General features: G+C 38.4%; 1 protein-coding gene across 2 annotated transcripts in view; it reads right to left on the reverse strand.

Annotated features, from left to right (window-relative positions):
* Positions 1 to 581: 581 nt before the first annotated feature.
* SLC38A4 (solute carrier family 38 member 4) overlaps positions 582 to 19302 on the reverse strand; it is a 71057-nt gene continuing 52336 nt past the window's right edge. For both annotated transcript variants that reach the window (XM_059935731.1, XM_059935732.1), the window contains 10 exons: positions 18457 to 18538; positions 18288 to 18370; positions 18129 to 18187; positions 16968 to 17243; positions 16757 to 16836; positions 15467 to 15567; positions 13269 to 13393; positions 5330 to 5474; positions 4332 to 4429; positions 582 to 2844 (listed from right to left, as the gene is read on the reverse strand). In XM_059935731.1, coding sequence (XP_059791714.1) covers positions 2743 to 2844; positions 4332 to 4429; positions 5330 to 5474; positions 13269 to 13393; positions 15467 to 15567; positions 16757 to 16836; positions 16968 to 17243; positions 18129 to 18187; positions 18288 to 18370; positions 18457 to 18538 — 1151 coding nt within the window. In that variant the 3' untranslated portion in view covers positions 582 to 2742. The remainder of the gene's footprint in view (positions 2845 to 4331; positions 4430 to 5329; positions 5475 to 13268; positions 13394 to 15466; positions 15568 to 16756; positions 16837 to 16967; positions 17244 to 18128; positions 18188 to 18287; positions 18371 to 18456; positions 18539 to 19302) is intronic.

The raw sequence follows: 19302 nt of genomic DNA on the forward strand, positions 1-19302 counted from the left end.
ATTTCACACTTACTTGAAAGGCTCTGCAGTACAAAAGACAATGTCAAATGTTGGCAGGGATGTGGAGCAACTGGAACTTGTACGTATTACTGGTGAAAATGAAAATGGTGGAACCACCTTGGAGACCTACTTGGAAGTTTCTTAGAAAGTTAAGCATAAACTTAGCATATGACCTCTCAATCCCACTACTAGTCCATTTCTACCCAATCCTCATCACTCCCATGTTGTTTTCCCTTCTCCCAAATCTTCCATGTCTTTATTTTACTATTCTTATTTTCCTTCTAGTCCCTCTTTTTCCATCCCAAATGAATTCTCCCTAATTCACCATAAAGAGTCATTTCTTCCACACTCATTCTAGGATGATATAAAATAAGAATGATTTAGAATTAGCTGTGTATTTTGCCAAAATAAGATGGCAACTATATTTTTGAAAGCTATAAATGTATATGTCAAGAGTAACAATAAAAATGGAACATATACCAAAATAAGAGACAATATTTATATTAAAAATGTTTTTTCATGTATAAATAATTCACAGCCTTCAACATTAGAAAGAAAATTACGTCACAGTCATTTGAAAAGTTCATTTATTATATACCAATATACACTTTCTGTAATAAAAAAGCCTCCCAATACATTGAACCATCTTATAAATGAAATAAGAAAATAAAGTTTTCATCTGTTTATAAATGGGGCTAAATTAACCAGTACAAGATGCCATATGTATGTCTGCCCTGCAGTCTATGAGATCTATGATCCTGAAAAAGGCCATGAGAAAAAAATGGTGCTTTATTATTTGGCACTGTAGTATTGCTCTTGAATATTTATATAATTACACATGTTGATATTTTCAAGTCAGTCATTTCACATGTAAAGCATTCAAAATATATACAGATTTTACAGTTTTCAATTTTTTGGATCAATCTTTGTTATTTACATTTAAATACATTCAGACCAAACATTTTTTTAACACTCAGAAGGTACCTTTTTTCACTTTCTATTTTGATACACTCTTTAAATGAATGAAAATAGAAATATATCTTAAAAATGCTACTTGGCAAATTTTTTCCAATAATAGTAAGTCAGAAGTTATGATAGTTTCTAGTAATGCTCAATTTCCTTAACAAAGTGCACCATTTTACAGTATTATGACTCTAGAAAATAATACAGAAAACAAATATATATTTACTTAAGGCACATTCCAGCAAAAACTATTGAAATATGATTTAATTTTATCATACTTATATATACCTATATTTCATACTTGGCTGCACTAAAATATACAATAAATGTGCTTGATACTGATTGAGAAAAAAAAAAGGAGCAAACTCCAGAAATTCTAGGCAATGAATACTAAATTTTAAATCCATTTCATGAAACTATGTTGTAGAAGTGAGCAAGAATAATCATTTGCATCTCTTTGTAGTGTTGGCATTTTTATTTTTATAGAAAATGGCTCAACATTGTATTAAATAGCAAATGAATGTCAGCAAATACCTGTGCAAGCTAAAATGAATGAAATCCTATTTTAGACCTGCTAAATTAAAAGAACAACCTTAGTATTGATAATTATTTGCAAATAGGGAACTTATTTTCTTCTAGATGATTACGATAATATTGTAAACATTGAAGAAGAGCATTACTGAACTATATAACTCAGATTTCAAATTTAAAATATCCCCAATAAACAGATACATACACATGGATTTTTGATCCCATCAAATTAATTCCCTACTCCCACCCCCAATAAGATAAATGTTTGACTGTGAAGAGAGAAAACTACACATGTAAAAAATAAAAATCAAATGTACCATACATTAAAATTCTGATGACTACAGAATAAGATTATATACATAAACATATAGCAATCACAGTTTCCTGCACTGAATGTTTATCAAATAAAAATGTATCAAACAATACTGGGTAGTGTAGCTCCACGTGAATCGTGGTCTTCTAAAAATTCTGAATGAGAATGGAAGACGAGAGGGAGGGCATTGTTCAGTGACAAAACTATGACAAGAGGATTGGGAATAACATTGATAAATGCTTCCAGAACACGCAGTTTAGCTATAAGCATTGTTTTGCTGTTGCTCTATAATTTAAATAAAGCCCCTCTCTATGTTTCGTAAGATGTTTTAACATTTACAAAAGATCTACTGAATGAAGAAGTCACTAATTCAATGTCACAAACAGGATGGGCAAAATATTCCTTTATTGTTGACCATAAGATGTTCTAGCCTGGTGTCTCATGTACCGTACAGAGACAGTTCATAAAACATGCCTTTTGCCTCTGTTATTAAATACACCCAGAGTATTTGGTGCAAGATTGAGGGAAGGCATTAAATGGTAATAGCTTTGCCACCAGGGCATTTTTGTTTGATGTTCTGAGAATACAGGAATTTGGTACTTTTGTGGGGGGAGAAGGTGGGAGGAGAGGGAAGAGGGTATTATCATGCAGCTACCCTTATTCTGCTTGTGCAGAAGCAAAAATACATCATCTCACACTGCTCTAGTAAAACCTGGGTAGAAATGTGCACCACAGATTTTAAACACATAAACAGCCATTTGTGACGAAAATGATGACTTCCTCTTCTGCAGGTGCCTGGTGATATTGCTGGTAAACATCTTTGGACTCTTCCTGTTATTTCCTGTGAATAACATTCCAATCGAGATAACTCAGAAGTCTTTGGGAGCATAATTTGCAACTGTCTCCAACAGGAAAATATAGTATTTTTCCTTGGGTTAGTGATGCTTGGAATTTGGGGGATTGTAAATCCAGTCAATTATAATGAGTGCCATGCTTCCAATCATAAAGATGATTCCAACAACAAGGAAAATTAAAGCCTGTAAGTCAAAGAGAACTTGTCAGGGAACACAGAAACTATACTTCCTTAGTACAGTTGCTTACTTAAGGCAGCCATCTGATTTGCATATTGAATTGTATTATGCTTATAGCTTAGATGTCCATGCCTAGCAGTTCAATCAATTTAGAACCCTAGCTGGGGAAAGAGGGTGAATACAGTAGTAGAGAGATTTAACCCAAATGTTCAAAATAGAAAAATGGTTAATTGATTTGGTACATCAAAATGCTGGAATACCCCGTAATCATTACAAACCAAGCAATAGAAAAAGATTTAATGACCTAGGGAGTGCTCACAATCTTTTAGGTGAAAAGGGTCAGGTTATAAAAGAGTAGTATGTATGATATGATTAAATTTTTTAAAGCAAACAAAAACAAAAGCCTAATATAATGCATGTTTCATATTCCTTGAACAAAACTTCGAAGTGTATGTGTGTGTATGTAATTACATATATACACATATATATACAGGTACATATAATTACATACAAATATTTCATAATTTTAATGCTAGAAGGAGCCTTATATATTACCACACAGATCAACCTCCTAATTCTACATATGAGGAAAGAGCAGCTAAAGTTTTTATTTCACTAGAAAGGATCTAGGAGATAATTTTACTCACTTTTATATCTGGTCAAACTGAAAATAAAAAGACAAGTAATTTGCCAAGGTCACACTGCTGTAAAAGTCCAAGCAGAATGGACTACATAGAGTGGAAATTATGGGGCAAGATGATGGGGGGAGCTTTTGATACCAAAGTCCCTGAACCATCCGGAGAGGAGAATGATTCCCAGGCAAAATTCAGGGTCAGTCAGTCAGACTCAAGCCTTAATATAAGACTTTATCAAGCAGTCATTGATAATATTTAATATTGGAAAAACAATTATTTCTAGTATATATTTTTGTAGTACTATCATGGGAAAGAAATATATACTCCCCAGGTTAATAAGACTGTAAATGATACTGTAAGAGATTAACTGGAAAACGAATGGTTCTGTTTCTTAGTCCACATCAGGGGACAACAAGGTACTAAGGAGGGGAAAACAGAAGCAACATTTTTTTTTTTTGGCCTTACAAACCTAACGAATATGACCAAAATGTTTAAATTTTTTCATCACACTGCTAGGGAGCCTAATTCCTTTCTGCATAATTTCCTGTGGATAGTGCAGCAATAGCTTGGTGGTGGAAACTGGACTATATGGAAACCTGTGGGCAAGCTCCATTAGCATTTGACAGGTAGGAAGGACTCAGCACAAGACATTTAATATTTGAAGAGAAGAAATCCTGGAATCATCTGAGTGACAGAAATCCATGCCCCCTTTCTCTCCACCAGAGAGTTCCAGCCCATCTTTGATTTTTGATTCTTGTGCATCAATTCATTTTTTGGAACCATGTGCATGCATTTCCTGGTTTACTCTATGTAGTCAAAGAGCAAGTTATAATGGGAAACATTGCAAACCTTACTTACCCCGACCTTTTGGGGTGACCTAAGAGGTTCTTTCTTGACAAGTTTAAGATAAAAAACTGCTGGAAGAATGAAAATCAGCATAGTGGCAGAAGAAGCCCCTGAGGAGAGACACCGGACAGGTCAAAGTCTTACTCAGCAGGTCTGACTCAGCAGGGCAGAGACCCAAGGGCATACACTTGAAAGAAACCAAATCTAAAGCGACCCTAATCAAAGCATGAAAAGCTCTATAAGCTCATGGATGCTTATTCAAAGAAGGTATGTTTATAAATAAAATTTAAATGCACCTAACATCGTAGCTGGCTAGTAAGTATACATCACATAAAATAAGCAACAAAAAGGCTGAATGTTACAAATTTATAGGAAATTAGTAATATAAACACATACTAAGAAGGCTGAACTCATCACACACCCTTCCGATCCACTTCTAACTTTTCAAGTTGCCTACACCTGAGTTTTTAAAGTTTTATATTGTATTTAAAATGTGAGTAAACCCTCAAATCAGCAGAATGGAAAATCAGATATATTACAAGGCCACCCAGTTAAGGGAAATAATATGCTTTACAAAGTCAACCTCCTCTTCCTCCAAAGACATCCTTTAAGGCTCAGCTGATACTCACAGACCTAAGAGGGCATCCTGTAGATAAAATCTATCTTCCTTCCTCTTTCTGATGCAGAGTTAAGACCTAGGTCCAAATCCTGGGTTCACTCCAAGGTATATGACTTGACTTCTATGGGGCTCAGTTGTCTTGTCTGTCAGAAAAGGCAGCTAGACTAGATGACCTATAAAGTAGGTTTTAGCACTAACATTTTCTGATCCTATGAATAACGTCCAGTGTCACCTGGGAGGGAGGGACGGTGACCAGCTGGAGCCCAGCTGGACTACTAGGAATTCTGTGAGCCTGAGATGGGCTGGGATGCTTGACCTCCCACCACTGGCTCCCTGTCCTCCATTTATGGACAGCTTGAGTTGATTAAATAAAAACCATTCTGAAACTTACCTATGAATCCAAAGATGTATTTTATAGTTGGCACCAGGATGACCAAAACATTATCCAGTGCGATAAGTATGGCTGCAATCAGGAAATGTCTTATCCAGCTGAAGGGTCTTTTGGGAAATAACAGTGTGGTCACTGATGTACGAATCTACAAGAAAGTGCAAAGGCAAGGTCACTGCTTTGTTTTGTTTTTTTTTAATTGAAGTATAGTTAATTTATAATGTTGTGTTAGTTTCAAGAGCATAGCAAAGTGACTCAGTTATACACACACACACATATATATATATATATATATATATATATATATATGTTTTTTTAGTTTTTCTCTTTCAGATTCTTTTCCATTGTAGGTTATTTCAAGATACTGAGTATGGTTCCATGTGTTATATAATAGGTCCCTGTTGGTTACTTATTTTATATACAGTAATGTGTGTATTTTAATCCCAAACTCCTAATTTATTTCTTTCCCCTTTCTGTCACTGCTTTGTTTTTAACTTTATCGACTATTTCAAATATTCTCATCCCTCTAAAGCATTTTCTTTGTTTTTCCTTTTTCTCCCAGAAAAGATCTTGATGCTGATTTTTTTTCAAATTTTAAAAATTTTAGTAAAGTAAAAATAACATAAAATGTACCATCTTAGCCATTTTTAAATGTACAGTCCAGTGGTATTAAGTACATTCATATTGTTGTGCAAGTTTGATGCTGATTTTTGATGTTTGGGAAAGTGTCATTTTCCTTGGTGATCTATCTTGTGCTCACTTTCTCGGCTTTCAGAATTTTTTTCTTGAAAATAATCTCAGTCAGAAAGAGATAAAAGAACAGATAAGATATATAATTCAGAGACACAGTAAAACCCTTGTTGATTTCTAATCATGTCTCATCAGCCTGGATTAAGTATGAAGGGCAAGCACTGAATTTATTTGCATGTGATTGTGAGCAGAATTTTTACAAACCTGGTGTTTCTTAGTTTTACATTTGATTTACCATTTTTGCCACCTAATATTTTTAAAAATATGATATATTTTGTGTTTACTCCTTTCTTTTTTCCTCCTTTTACCTCCCCACAAGTATAGATGATAAATGCACAAAGGGCAAAGAACAAGACCTAATAATCTTAACACTCCTCATTTCTACCTTAGTGTCTTGCACGCAGGAGGCACTCAATAAATGTTGACTTAAGTTGAACAGAGCAAAACTTTTCCCTCCCTTTGAGATCCTTGACAGATTTCAGCCCTATTTCAGCAGCTGAAATAAGTAGGGGAAGGGTCAAGAGAGGCTCCAGTTGTAGCACCTGCTCAAGTTACCCTGATGTAACCGGATAAAAAGATCCTTGCGGGTAGAGGGAGGGAGTGCCATTTATGTTTGAACAGCTTAACAAAGTTGGAAATACTCTTATCTTTGGAATCTTTTAGAGGACACTTTTGGACTTAGTGGAATTCGTTTATTGGCTTTTCAATAAGTGAGCACTTGAGTTAAGCTAGAACTTCCCATTTTTAGAAACGCTAGGATTGATTTTCACTTTAAAATTTTGCTTCTGAAGTCTCTTAATGGTGTGGAGATGGGAATTCACTTAAAAGAGAGAAAATGTAAAATATATTTTGAAACACACATATGAATGACAAAAACTTTGAGCTGAATTGTTTACAGTGTCTAATGTGACATTCTCTTCATACCAGTCCAGCAAAAATTAAAGCCATCTGCTTAGGTTTAAAAGGCAATTTCACTTCCAGAATGGCAAAGCCAGATAGTCTCTGGAAACGGTTTGTTTGTAATGGATTTTAAAATTTGGATGACTGAAAATTATGAAACTCACTCTGAAAAGTAGACTGAGGAAAACAAATGGTTTGATTTTGTTTTCCCCAGCAGCTTGGAAATTCTACATTATGTCCTACAATTAGGGCTTATTCAATATTGTCCTAACTTAATAAGCTTAAAATAAGCTTTCTATGGTTCATACATAGTGCTTAAGGATTTATTTGTCTGAAAGTGATAAACTTATAGCATAAACAAGTAGAATACAGGTTATTTTCAGGCAGGGGTCACAGGTATGTGCTTTTCAGCCCTTTGCTGAAATAATGCCTTTAATTCTATAAGCTGAGTTAGAGGCAAACTTATATGTACAGGGCCTCTGAATGTAAATAAATACAGTTTCCTAAGGTCTCATGGCTCCCAGAAAGACGAAGATTTGGCCTAATGATGTAACAGTATAGAAAGTTTACAGGAATAATGGTTGAAGTAAATGGTGAAATCTTGCTCTTCAGAATGAATAAGGAATAACAAAATCCCAAACAGAACTGAAGGCATATAGAGTTGCCAATGCATTCCTAAAATGGGCAACAGGACAAATAGGGAGATGGAAGGCTGCTGATGGTGGTAGTTGGTGGAAAAGAATAGAATGAAACTTGCTAGTCATTCCATGTTAAAACGCTGCCTTGAGGGGTGAGCCTGGGATCGAGAGGTCCCCAGCAGCTCTATTTACCTGTGTCAAGATAGAGGTGACTCTGACTTATTACCCAGAGAGCCTTGCCTTCCGCCCCACTTATCTCAGTGCCCTTTTCTCTCTGACACAAACTGATAAGAACCTGGAAATGTGGGTCAGATGCTGTGCGTGGGGAAGTCCCCAGCCACAGCCCCGTGAATAATTCTAGAAAAGTTCCATGCAGTTCTAGAGAACACATCTGTTATTTCCAGAGACAGTGTTCTGAGCCTGTTAGGAGGTGCTGTGTTCTAAAGTGGGGACTCAATGTGAAGTCAGAAACGTGGAGGTTGAGTAGAAATTGGGAGCCTTAGTTCTGAACTCGAAAAAAAAATCCATTCTGTTGTTGAGAAGTGAACCATACTTCAGTAGGATTGCGTAGGACAAGAGTGTAGGAAATACCTATGCATCACTATTCTATTCCAGTTCATAGCAACATCTGCCATATTTCTAGGCCTATATCTATATTCACTTCAAAACAGGAAGTCTGAAGGCAACATAAGTGAAAAGATTGGTTTCACTAAAATAAAATGAAGAGGAAGTAGCCAAAGAATCTGAGACACGATCTCCTTTCTTTTTTTAAGGTGCGGTAGGTAGAATTTGAGTCTGTGTGTTCTTGATAAACCCATTAGGGTTATTGGGCTTTCTGTTTTTCATGGTAATGTGTGCATTTTCTGCATAAAGGGAAGCACAAGCTGAAAATAGCATTATTCGTCCTTGGGAAGGAGGTGCAGTCCCATAATAGACATCCCACTCCATATCACCCCCTCCTACTACTAAGAAAGAAAAAACAGTATTGAGTGGCTTGTGAAAAAGCTAGAGTCTTAATTCTCTTTATTTATTTATTGTTCAATAAGCACTTCAAGCACTTACTTTGTGCACTTTCTAAGAAGGACAAAGCTAACCTGTCTGGAGAAAAGAAAGATAATAAATGGAGAGGTAAAAGGAAAAAGCAACCACCACCATCAACAACAACAAAACTCTTGTCATCTCTTCTTGGGCTCCTAAGAAAAAGAACCAACATATTTGTTGAAAATAGGAGAATACAAAATAATACCTAAAACTGATAGATTTTAATCCAGATTAAACCTAATACATATTAGGTTTTATTTGTTTTATTATTTGTATGCGGGGATATCAAAGCAAAGTAAATAAACTTATTAGTCAAGAGTTTTCTTAATTCAAAGAAACTTATCAGGAGAACCATGCTGTTTGACTCAGCATTTGACACGTGGAAAATCTTCGTTCTAAACTGTAAGAAACAAACAGATACATCACAACCAACTTCTATCACTTTGGGAGAGAAGTGTCTGAATGTAGCCTTGTGGCACGTGACTGGGACAGGGAGGCTGGACCCACTTTTATGTCATCCATCAAAACCATGGAGGCTTGGTTCAAATAGCCAAGATCCTCACCCAAACTGAAGTTCGTGGCAAATGTCAGCGAGGGGACGAATCTATGCTTTTGCTAAAAAAGGCAGTTCATACACCTCAAGAAAGGGCAAGATTCATTTGGAGACAATTTTTCTTAGCAAACCTTGTTGAGCTCATCTTGTGCCAGTCACCATGCACACCACTTACCTCCAGGGGAAAATGTGGACAATTAAACAGATCATCTCAATGTAACATTGTAGGGGTGAGGCAGAATTACATGCAAAATGTTTCATAAATGATAATGTTGAGTTTAAATACATAATGAAGGATAGCAGTTAAGTTAGTCTTCTGAAATTTGGTTCTAATGGTCAGTTTTGGTTTTAATGGGCATCAGATGGGAAATGTTTCCAAACTACTATGGGAGATACAACTAATGGGAAATGTGTTGCCATTCCTGATGGTCAGATTTATGCCACTGCCTGATCTGTTATACAGGGGAAGAATTTCTGTGGACGATCTGGATTTTTAATGTCAAAGTGAAATGGTCATCACTAAATGAAAGGCTGACTTTCACTTCCCGTTATCATGACCGCAGCCATCAGTGTCATGCTGTGAGCAATGCATTAGTTCAACTATTACCAACTAGCTGAGTATCGACAGCCAAGTCCATTAATCACTTGAGACCACGGCTTGAAAGCACTGTATTTAGGGTTTATGAATAAAGCAATACAGAAGCACATAACAGATTTCTTTTACAAAATGCTTTGATTCAACAATGATATGAGTGCCCACTGTATGCCAGAATTTAATCAGTAATATCTTTACACACAAAAAGAAGGGTTCCAGATATCCTTTTCTTGGCGATGCTGTTTGCTTGGAAATTTTACCCTATGGTACCCTTTCTGTCTACAGCTGTCTTCTGCTTTGTCCCCACAATGGAGCTGATTTTAGGCTAAAGATGAGTGCATAACATTTGAAATACTTTCAGATATATGAGAGGCAAGACATTATTTAAAAGTAAACTCTTAGCCGCCATAGTAATAAGGATCTGATTTCATGCACTCATGAAAAAGGAATGTGCCAAAAAATAATTCAGCACACAAGCTGCATTTAAAGTGACCGCAGTGTCATTATATGAGCAGTCCTCATCTGCTTGGCCCTGAATGGAACATTCTGTGCAGGACAGTGCTGGCTACCGTATCGTTGATTTTTCCCCCTAAAATGAACGGTAAGCTCAGTGCTTATGAAAGTAGAAGAGTTGGCAGGAAAGTGCAGACCTGTGTTTATCCATAGATGGTGATTTTAACTCATGCAGCTCAAGTCTCCATGACCAGCCCTGCTCTGTGATCCCAGAACAACTGGCGCCAATGGCAAATGCCATGTAGGGACCGTCCTAGTACGAGTCTGGCAAGAGGGTGTGTGTCAGTCTTGGGGGCAGTAGAAGAAGAGACATGTGATGGATAATATGACTATTTTTCAAGAAATTTGGTTCTAGTGTGTACTTTACTTAACATGAATCTCCTTCTCATTAGCCTTCAAGAAATCAGATTAAATAGGGTGACTTTTGGATGTTTAGGTAGCACAATAAACTCGGGGGAGAAAATGAAATACCTTCAGAACTGTGGTGAAAATGTAATATGATTTGAAGGTGAAAGTGGTTTCGGCTTTCAAATTTCAGAAGTTATATGAATTCCTACTCATTTCTACTAATCCACAAGAGAGAAGCTCAAGATCTGCTTTTTTGAATTTGAGCTTAAAAATTAATTTCAGTTTTATTAGGTCCCATTTGTTTATTTTTGTTTTTATTTCCGTTTCTCTAGGAGGTGGGTCAAAAAGGATCTTGCTGTGATTTTGCACAGCAAAGGAAACCATAAACAAGACGAAAAGACAACCCTCAGAATGGGAGAAAATATTTGCAAATGAAGCAACTGACAAAGGATTAATCTCCAAAACATACAAACAACTCATGCAGCTCAATATCAAAAAAACAAACAACCCAATCCAAAAATGGGCAGAAGACCTAAATAGACATTTCTCCAAAGAAGATATACAGATTGCCAACAAACACATGAAAGAATGCTCAACATCATTAATCATTAGAGAAATGCAAATCAAAACTACAGTGAGATATCATCTCACACCAGTCAGAATGGCCATCATCAAAAAATCTACAAACAATAAATGCTGGAGAGGATGTGGAGAAAAGGGAAGCCTCTTGCACTGTTGGTGGGAATGTAAATTGATAGAGCCACTGTGGAGAACAGTATGGAGGTTCCTTAAAAACCTAAAAATAGAACTACCATACGACCCAGCAATCTCACCACTGGGCATATACCCTGAGAAAACCAAAATTCAAAAAGAGTCATGTACCAAAATGTTCATTGCAGCTCTATTTACAATAGCCAGGACATGGAAGCAACCTAAGTGTCCATCATCAGATGAATGCATAAAGAAGATGTGGCACATATATACAATGGAATATTACTCAGCCATAAAAAGAAATGAAATTGAGTTATTTGTAATGAGATGGATGGACCTACAGTCTGTCATACAGAGTGAAGTAAGTCAGAAAGAGAAAAACAAATACCGTATGCTAACACATATATATGGAATCTAAGGGAAAAAAAAAAAAGGTCATGAAGAACCTAGGGGCAACAAGGGAATAAAGACACAGACCTACTAGAGAATGGACTTGAGGATATGGGGAGGGGGAAGGGTAAGCTGTGACAAAGTGAGAGAGTGGCATGGACATATATACACTATCAAACGTAAAATAGATAGCTAGTGGGAAGCAGCTGCATAGCACAGGGAGATCAGCTCGGTGCTTTGTGACCACCTAGAGGGGTGGGATAGGGAGGGTGGGAGGGAGGGAGATGCAAGACGGAAGAGATATGGGGACATATGTATATGTATAACTGATTCAGTTTTTTATAAAGCAGAAACTGACACACAATTGTAAAGCAATTATACTCTAATAAAGATGTTTAAAAAAATTAATTTCAACCTCAATAAAGCTGTAAAACAAATACATAAAAATAAATTTTGTGATTTTCCCCCTACATTTAAAAAGTACTTAACATTTAAAGATACTTGCTCTAGCAAGTATTCCCTGGCAGTCCAGTGGTTAGGACTCTGTGCTTTCACTGCCAAGGGCATGGATTGGATCCCTGGTTGGGGAACTATAAGCCTGCAAGCTACGCAGTGCAGCCAAAAATAATTTAAAAAATTTTTTTAAATAAAAAAAAAAAATCTTGCTCTGTCTACATAGTCAATTTTAAGTGGGTTCAAAATGCTATATAAAAAAATAGGGGGCTTCCCTGGTGGCACAGTGGTTGAGAATCTGCCTGCCAATGCAGGGGACACGGGTTCGAGCCCTGGTCTGGGAAGATCCCACATGCCGCGGAGCAACTAGGTCCGTGCGCCACAACTACTGAGCCTGCGCGTCTGGAGCCTGTGCTCCGCAACAAGAGAGGCCGCGATAGTGAGAGGCCCGCGCACCGCGATGAAGAGTGGTCCCCACTTGCCGCAACTAGAGAAAGCCCTCGCACAGAAACGAAGACCCAACACAGCCATAAATAAATAAATAAATAAATAAAAGAACGTGAATTTCTTAAAAAAAAATAAATAAATAAAATAAAATAAAATAGGGCTTCCCTGGTGGCGCAGTGGTTGAGAGTCTGCCTGCCAATGCAGGGGACACAGGTTCGAGCCCTGGTCTGGGAGGGTCCCACATGCCGCGGAGCGACTAGGCCCGTGAGCCACAATTACTGAGCCTGCGCGTCTGGAGCCTGTGCTCCCCAACGAGAGAGGCCGCGATGGTGAGAGGCCCGCGCACAGCGATGAGGAGTGGCCCCCGCTTGCCGCAATTGGAGAAAGCCCTCGCACAGAAACGAAGACCCAACACAGCCATAAATAAATAAATAAATAAATAAAAATAAAAAATAAAAAATAGCAAGTCTTTAAAGATTAAAAAAAAATAATAAAAAATAATGTTCCTGGGCATTGCATTATAATTAAATCAACATCAAGTCAGAACGTATGTACTAATCTGTGGTGTCAAGCAGGATTCTTTCACCAAAGCCATGTACTTACAGGGAACAGCACTATGGGCACAGTTAGTGTTACTGCCACCAGGACGGCCAGGCGTACCATGAGGAGAGGGGTGTCAAATGTGTACACTTTGCTGTAAGCGTGAAGCAATTCATCTTCAACTTCTCCTGCAAAGAGGAAGAGGAGAATGAGTCCACTAGGTGTAGTCAAATCGGCACTGCTTACCTAAGACAACGTTTTACAGAAGGAACACAGTATAGTAGAAAGAACCCAGGTCTGGGAATCCAGACACCTCTGTTTTTATCCTGTCTCTTAGCTTATTAGCTATGTGGCCTTTGTTCAAATGAACAAAGGGGTCCTGAAGCTTGTAAAGTTGCAGGAGGTAATATAAAATTGCTAAGGCTCTTCTCTAGGTCATTTGCATCGTGACAAGTCTTTCTCTGCTATACAGAAGCATCACAAAACAGAGGACAGGCTGAGGTCCTTTGGTTGAAAGGGATGAAAGAGCCAAGCCTCCTCAGCCTGTCCCTCATGTCTTGCCACCTCCCTCCACCCTTACCTGCCCAATGAGCCCCGAAGCAGCTTCTCCAAACCCAGTATGGAAACCCTAGGACAAATGATCTTTAACACTCTTTCAAGCTCAACAATTATGACTCCATCATGACACTGACAGACACACTTCTGGGCTTTTTCAAGTTTTTGTTTGTCTCACTGAGTTGAGACTCATTAGATTAAGTAACAATGATGAATTAGTAACAATGAATTAGTATGATTGCTATAGGGTCTCCCGATGAATACTGCTATAAGATTAAGATGCTGCCCTCCTGGAAAACACATTTCTTTTGAATTCCAGGCATAAATGACAAGGAAATGCTTACAGAATCAGATGTACTCTGATTTTCCCACTACTCGCCTCAAAACCAGACAAAGGGAGTTAAAAATACCTTCAAAGGCATTGACCCAATTTTCATTAATTCACAACCAGCAAAGAGCTAATGGGCTTCCCTGGTGGCGCAGTGGTTGAGAATCTGCCTGCCAATGCAGGGGACACGGGTTCGAGCCCTGGTCTGGGAAGATCCCACATGCCGCGGAGCAACCGGGCCCGTGAGCCACAACTGCTGAGCCTGCGCGTCTGGAGCCTGTGCTCCGCAACAAGAGAGGCCGCGATGCTGAGAGGCCCGCGCACCGCGATGAAGAGTGGCCCCCGCTTGCCGCAACTAGAGAAGGCCCTAGCACAGAAACGAAGACCCAACATAGCAACCAATCAATCAATTAAATAAATAAATCTTAAAAAAAAAAAAAAGAGCTAATGCCCAATCTAAATCAGTGCTTGGTTAAAAGCCAAATATTAGTCAAAAAAAACAAAAACAAAAAAAAAAAACAAGCAAATGGTGCCCCCTCCAGTCTCTTCCTACCCAATTTGTCTTGCAATCAATTGAATTTACCAAGTCAGTCGGGAAAAAAAAATGCAAAATGTTAGAGAGGCTTATTTTAAGAACATATTTATGTTGATAACATTGATTTGTGTTAATGTTTGATTCCCTGAAATTTGTCTGTAGGGCCAAGCTTCATTGAAGAGAAGAACAATCCTGCTCCTTTAGTGTTCTGTGAAGATGCCAGAGAGGATATGTTTTCGGCATAATCAAACGTGGCCATAGTCACTTTGGTTTTTGATAGTACGTCCCCAGATCAAAAGGAATTCTGCCATGTCCTTTTTTCTTAGGAAACCATTCACTATAACAGAATAGAATGAGATAACCCAGAAAATTTGTCTAATGCTCCAAGCCCCCAGATTTGACTTGACTGGTAAACAGGAAGCAGGTTCCAACTCAAGGACTTGGTACTTTTTCTGCCATTTGCTTGGTAGTTAGTTATTCCACTGAAAGAGCTTTACAACATGCAATCTGCTTCACTCTCACAGAATGTATGTAGCTTTAGATGGCTTAGAGAGTCAAGCCAAAGAAATATCCTCTATCCCCTAAGGAAAATAATTAAATTAGAGGGACGGTTTTTACAAAATATGTGTGAATTCACAAATTATTATAACCTGTTAGGCAGCCTGGTTCAGTTTCCATTTTCTTAGGTGAAATGATGAGACTAAAATAGCATGTTAATTGAGCATGTGCATCTACAGATCATGCTGTTTATTGAGAGTAATTAAAAGAATTATACCTACCCGGATTAATGGTCAGTCCAACTAGGATTTGCACAAAGAAAATGACTTTGACAGAGTGACCTACCATAAAAAGTTAGGTAACCAAAGAGGGCAGCAAGCAGGTACATGACGAGCATCCCCGTGATGGAAACATTTGACACAGTCTGCATTTTCCTCCGGGACCGACTGAAAAGAAAAAGAACACTGAGCTTTGGTTTTCTGAACAGATGAAAATATCACCACTTACAATTAAAATTTAAAAAATAATAAAAGAATGTGTGCCTGTGTTACTCATTATAAAACCACATTCCTAGTGCAGAAAAACAGCTTATTTAAATTTGCCTTAGGGAATTATGGAGGATTTGTTTCCATATTTCTTAAATGCTACTTCTTTAGTCTTAGAAAGGACTGTTTTCCTAGATGAGGATCAGTTTATTTTATGTTGATAAGTATGCTTGTCTATTGAGTATTTAAGAATGTAATTAGCACAAAGGTCAAACTGGCTCCTAATGTAGAAAGACTTCATATTTCATAGTGAGATAGATTTGAGGACCAGAATCCACTAGAAACAGCGAAGAGTAACTGCTACATGGGATTTTCCAAGTAAATCAAAGACATCAAATTAACTGAAAGTGCTCTATGAGTTTTTTAAGAGGTAAATCTGAATATATGGGGCAAGTTATTGTTATTTAGTGAGAACAAAGACTGAGGTTATTGATGTCTGGGTAAAGAAGATGAGAATTATAGGACCACCTCCCCTCAGGGTAAAGGAAGAAGCTGCTGTAGTGGGCTCAGACCCACTCATCCCCAAGGGTATGTTAACAACCTCAAAGGGAAAAGAGTATTAAGGAATCATAGAATATCAGCTGGAAGAAAGAAGATTGTCTAGCCAGTGTCTCCATTATACAGATTAGACGATGAAGGCCAGATACGGGCACATCCCAGTGGTGGAATGTCTTCTAGGCAAGGGTTAAAGACTGACCACAGGTGACATCAGTGGCTTAGCCAGGCCACCCTAATCATAATTTTTGGTCTTCATGGGTGTGGGTCATTTCCAGGTCAGGTGACCTCACTTCTTGCCACCAATATTCAAATTCAAATTCCCCATGTTTGCCAAAATCCTTACAGACATTGGCTCACCCACCCCCTGTCCTGAACCCCTCCCCTGGATCATTAGGGTGAAGGAACAGGAGAAAAGGAAGCAGTGAGGGGGCTGATTCACACCTTTGTGGTAAAAGCACATTACTGCTGAGTGGTTATAGCATAAACCTCCTGTGAAGACAAAGCTGTAAACTATGCTTCTGTATAAAGCACCTTTGAAAATATGAGCACATTTTCAAAGCAAATTAGAATGCTAAAATGATGACTGCCTTACTCTTTAAGTTCACTGTAGATGGGAAGGACCTCAGGGTGGCATACAAAAGCAAATGCTAGGATGGGAATTGCGTAGGCCGTCTGAAAAACAAGGACAACACCGCATGTTTAGCATTCCAACACAGAGAGCTACCCCAGGCCATCTCAGCTTGTGAGATAAAAACTCAGAGGCCACGTTGCTAGGTTCTTAGAGGCCTAGACCTCTCACTTACCCGGGAGTTGAATACAAAATATTTGGGCTGACACTTGTCATCACTGTGTGCTTCATACTCTACTCCACTGCCATGAATTGAGCCCTTGGCCTGGTTGTCATCCAGCCCTGCAGGATTCTGGTGGGTGTAATCCATCATGAAGTTTACACCACTACTCTCAGAGTTGTTGGGTAACATCATCACGTGCATTGGAACTGTATTGTTGAATGTCAGATTCCCAACATTGTGATCCAGAACAGGCAGAGGGCAGGGTATTTGGAATTTCTTGTAAATCACCTAGACCCGGTCATTAACACAACAACAACAAGTCAGCCTTTTGAGGAAAACAATGAAACAAAAATCCCTGTGGGTGGTTTATGGGGTAGAGGTGAGGGAACTCTGCTGAGGATTCCTTTTAGACTATTGGATAACGGAGACTCCCTCTAGCCTCAGTTTGATGTAAGGAGTTGGAACTATGGTTGGCAACTCTCCCACTTAGAGTCAACCGGACAGTATTTTGCATGAATCTATCCCAAACTTCATGCATACTCTTCCATGAGAAAGATGTTCATTTTCTTGCTACATCGCATCTCTTTCATTTCTTCAAACTAATGAAAATACGGGTCATCAAGAAATTCTCCCCTCCTCCTTTGCCTCTTTGGGGAAATGCTATATAAATGTTGGCATTCATGATATTAGCAGAAATTCCCCCTTTTGGAGGGGAGAGGGAGTGGGGTGGGGAGAGGATTTCTTTCTTTAATTCCACTGTGGTCACCTTCTCTTCATGGGTAGAATGAGTAAGAGAAAATGGCTGATTCATGTAAATACGGCTAATTCTACAGCCTACTCATTTATCTTCTGGGACTCTTCACTTCTTTTTCCTCCGCCTGTCTAAATACTGGGTTGTTGTCACATTTCTGCTTGAAGTGTTCCTTTCGTCCAAATATATATTCAGTATGCCTAGAACATACTATTAGCAATGGTCTTGACATTCTAACTCAACTATTTTTAAACTCATGACTCTTCTTTTCTCATTCCAAATTAAAATACAAGGAGATTGCTTGTGATGCAAGAACTATTTCATGCCAATGATGTGCTTGAACAAAAATGAGGACACCAATTCAGGCACTGAAAGCATCACACGCCTACCAAGTTACAAGGATCATGCCAAAAATCACTTACCACACTGACAAAAAACACCATGCAGGTAAGAGAAAATCCGCTGGTATAACCAAGGTAACCTAGGAGTTAGCAGAGAAATTCCGGAAGGTGAATATGGCATCCACAATCAGCTTACCTCTTGGAATACAAAATGAAAATAAAAATGGAAAATGACTTTACCTAAATTTTTAAGAAGAGAAAGTGGAAGAATGATTCCAACTGACACAAATATGACGAGGTAGTTGCCATTGACATACCATTCTCTAGAAAAGAGAGACCAGAATATTAGGATCAGAAAAGACCAAGGAGAATGAGTCTCTTGATGTTACAAAGAGAGAAGAAGACATACCCAGTATTTTCTTCAAGTCCCATGAACGCTCTGATTACTTCAGGTAGTTCGTATTTAATAATGAAGAGGTAGCTTGACATGGCTAAAATGGAAACCGTGAGAGCTCAGTTGTGTGCACGGCACCAAAGTCACAGGCAAGTTGTGAGAAGTCCAGGCATTGGTACACCCCTCCTTCTCAGTAATTCCCAAACCAAAAGAAAAGCCACCCACTATGTATTCTGTACTGTTTCCAAGTTCTTCTCATAAATAGACATTCGGCCCTTTGGCTCTTGCCTATGGACCTTTGCTAACAGTATCAATGCTGATTCTGTGTTAAATCCAGCTCTGAGGTTTTCAGTGAAGCTGCAGTTTCAAAGTTTTTTCCTCAGTTGTTATAAGTCATCATGACCTTACTGAGTGTGCCTGTTTTAGTATCTAGAACTCGGGCAGGGGTCTGGTGGCCACAAAAGAAGGGGGGGGGGGGAATTGCAGGGTGGAGCCGGGTAGAATACATGTCGCTCTGCCCTCCCTAGGTGGGCACCAGTTTAGTCCTCTGTAATCTCCCTAGGGGGCATACAAAATCTCAGACCACTGATTCTCCAAACTGGAGTCATACTGGATTGATAAAGAGAGGATAGCTTCTCTAACCTTTGTCAATGAAGTTTTTTCTATATCCTTTGTCCAAATAAGAAATCATACAAAGTGGCAACATTTCTTGAACATCTAGATAAGTGATGTATGTGTGATCATGTACTCTTCTGAATACCTGATCTATAAAATCTATAAACCCTCTCCCTGGAAAAATATTTATGCATACATATGCATAACATACAATTTTGCTTACAATTGTAGGGATTTATGCAACAT

The sequence above is a fragment of the Balaenoptera ricei genome, chromosome 10 (genome assembly GCF_028023285.1).
Source record: "Balaenoptera ricei isolate mBalRic1 chromosome 10, mBalRic1.hap2, whole genome shotgun sequence".
NCBI lineage: Eukaryota > Metazoa > Chordata > Mammalia > Artiodactyla > Balaenopteridae > Balaenoptera > Balaenoptera ricei.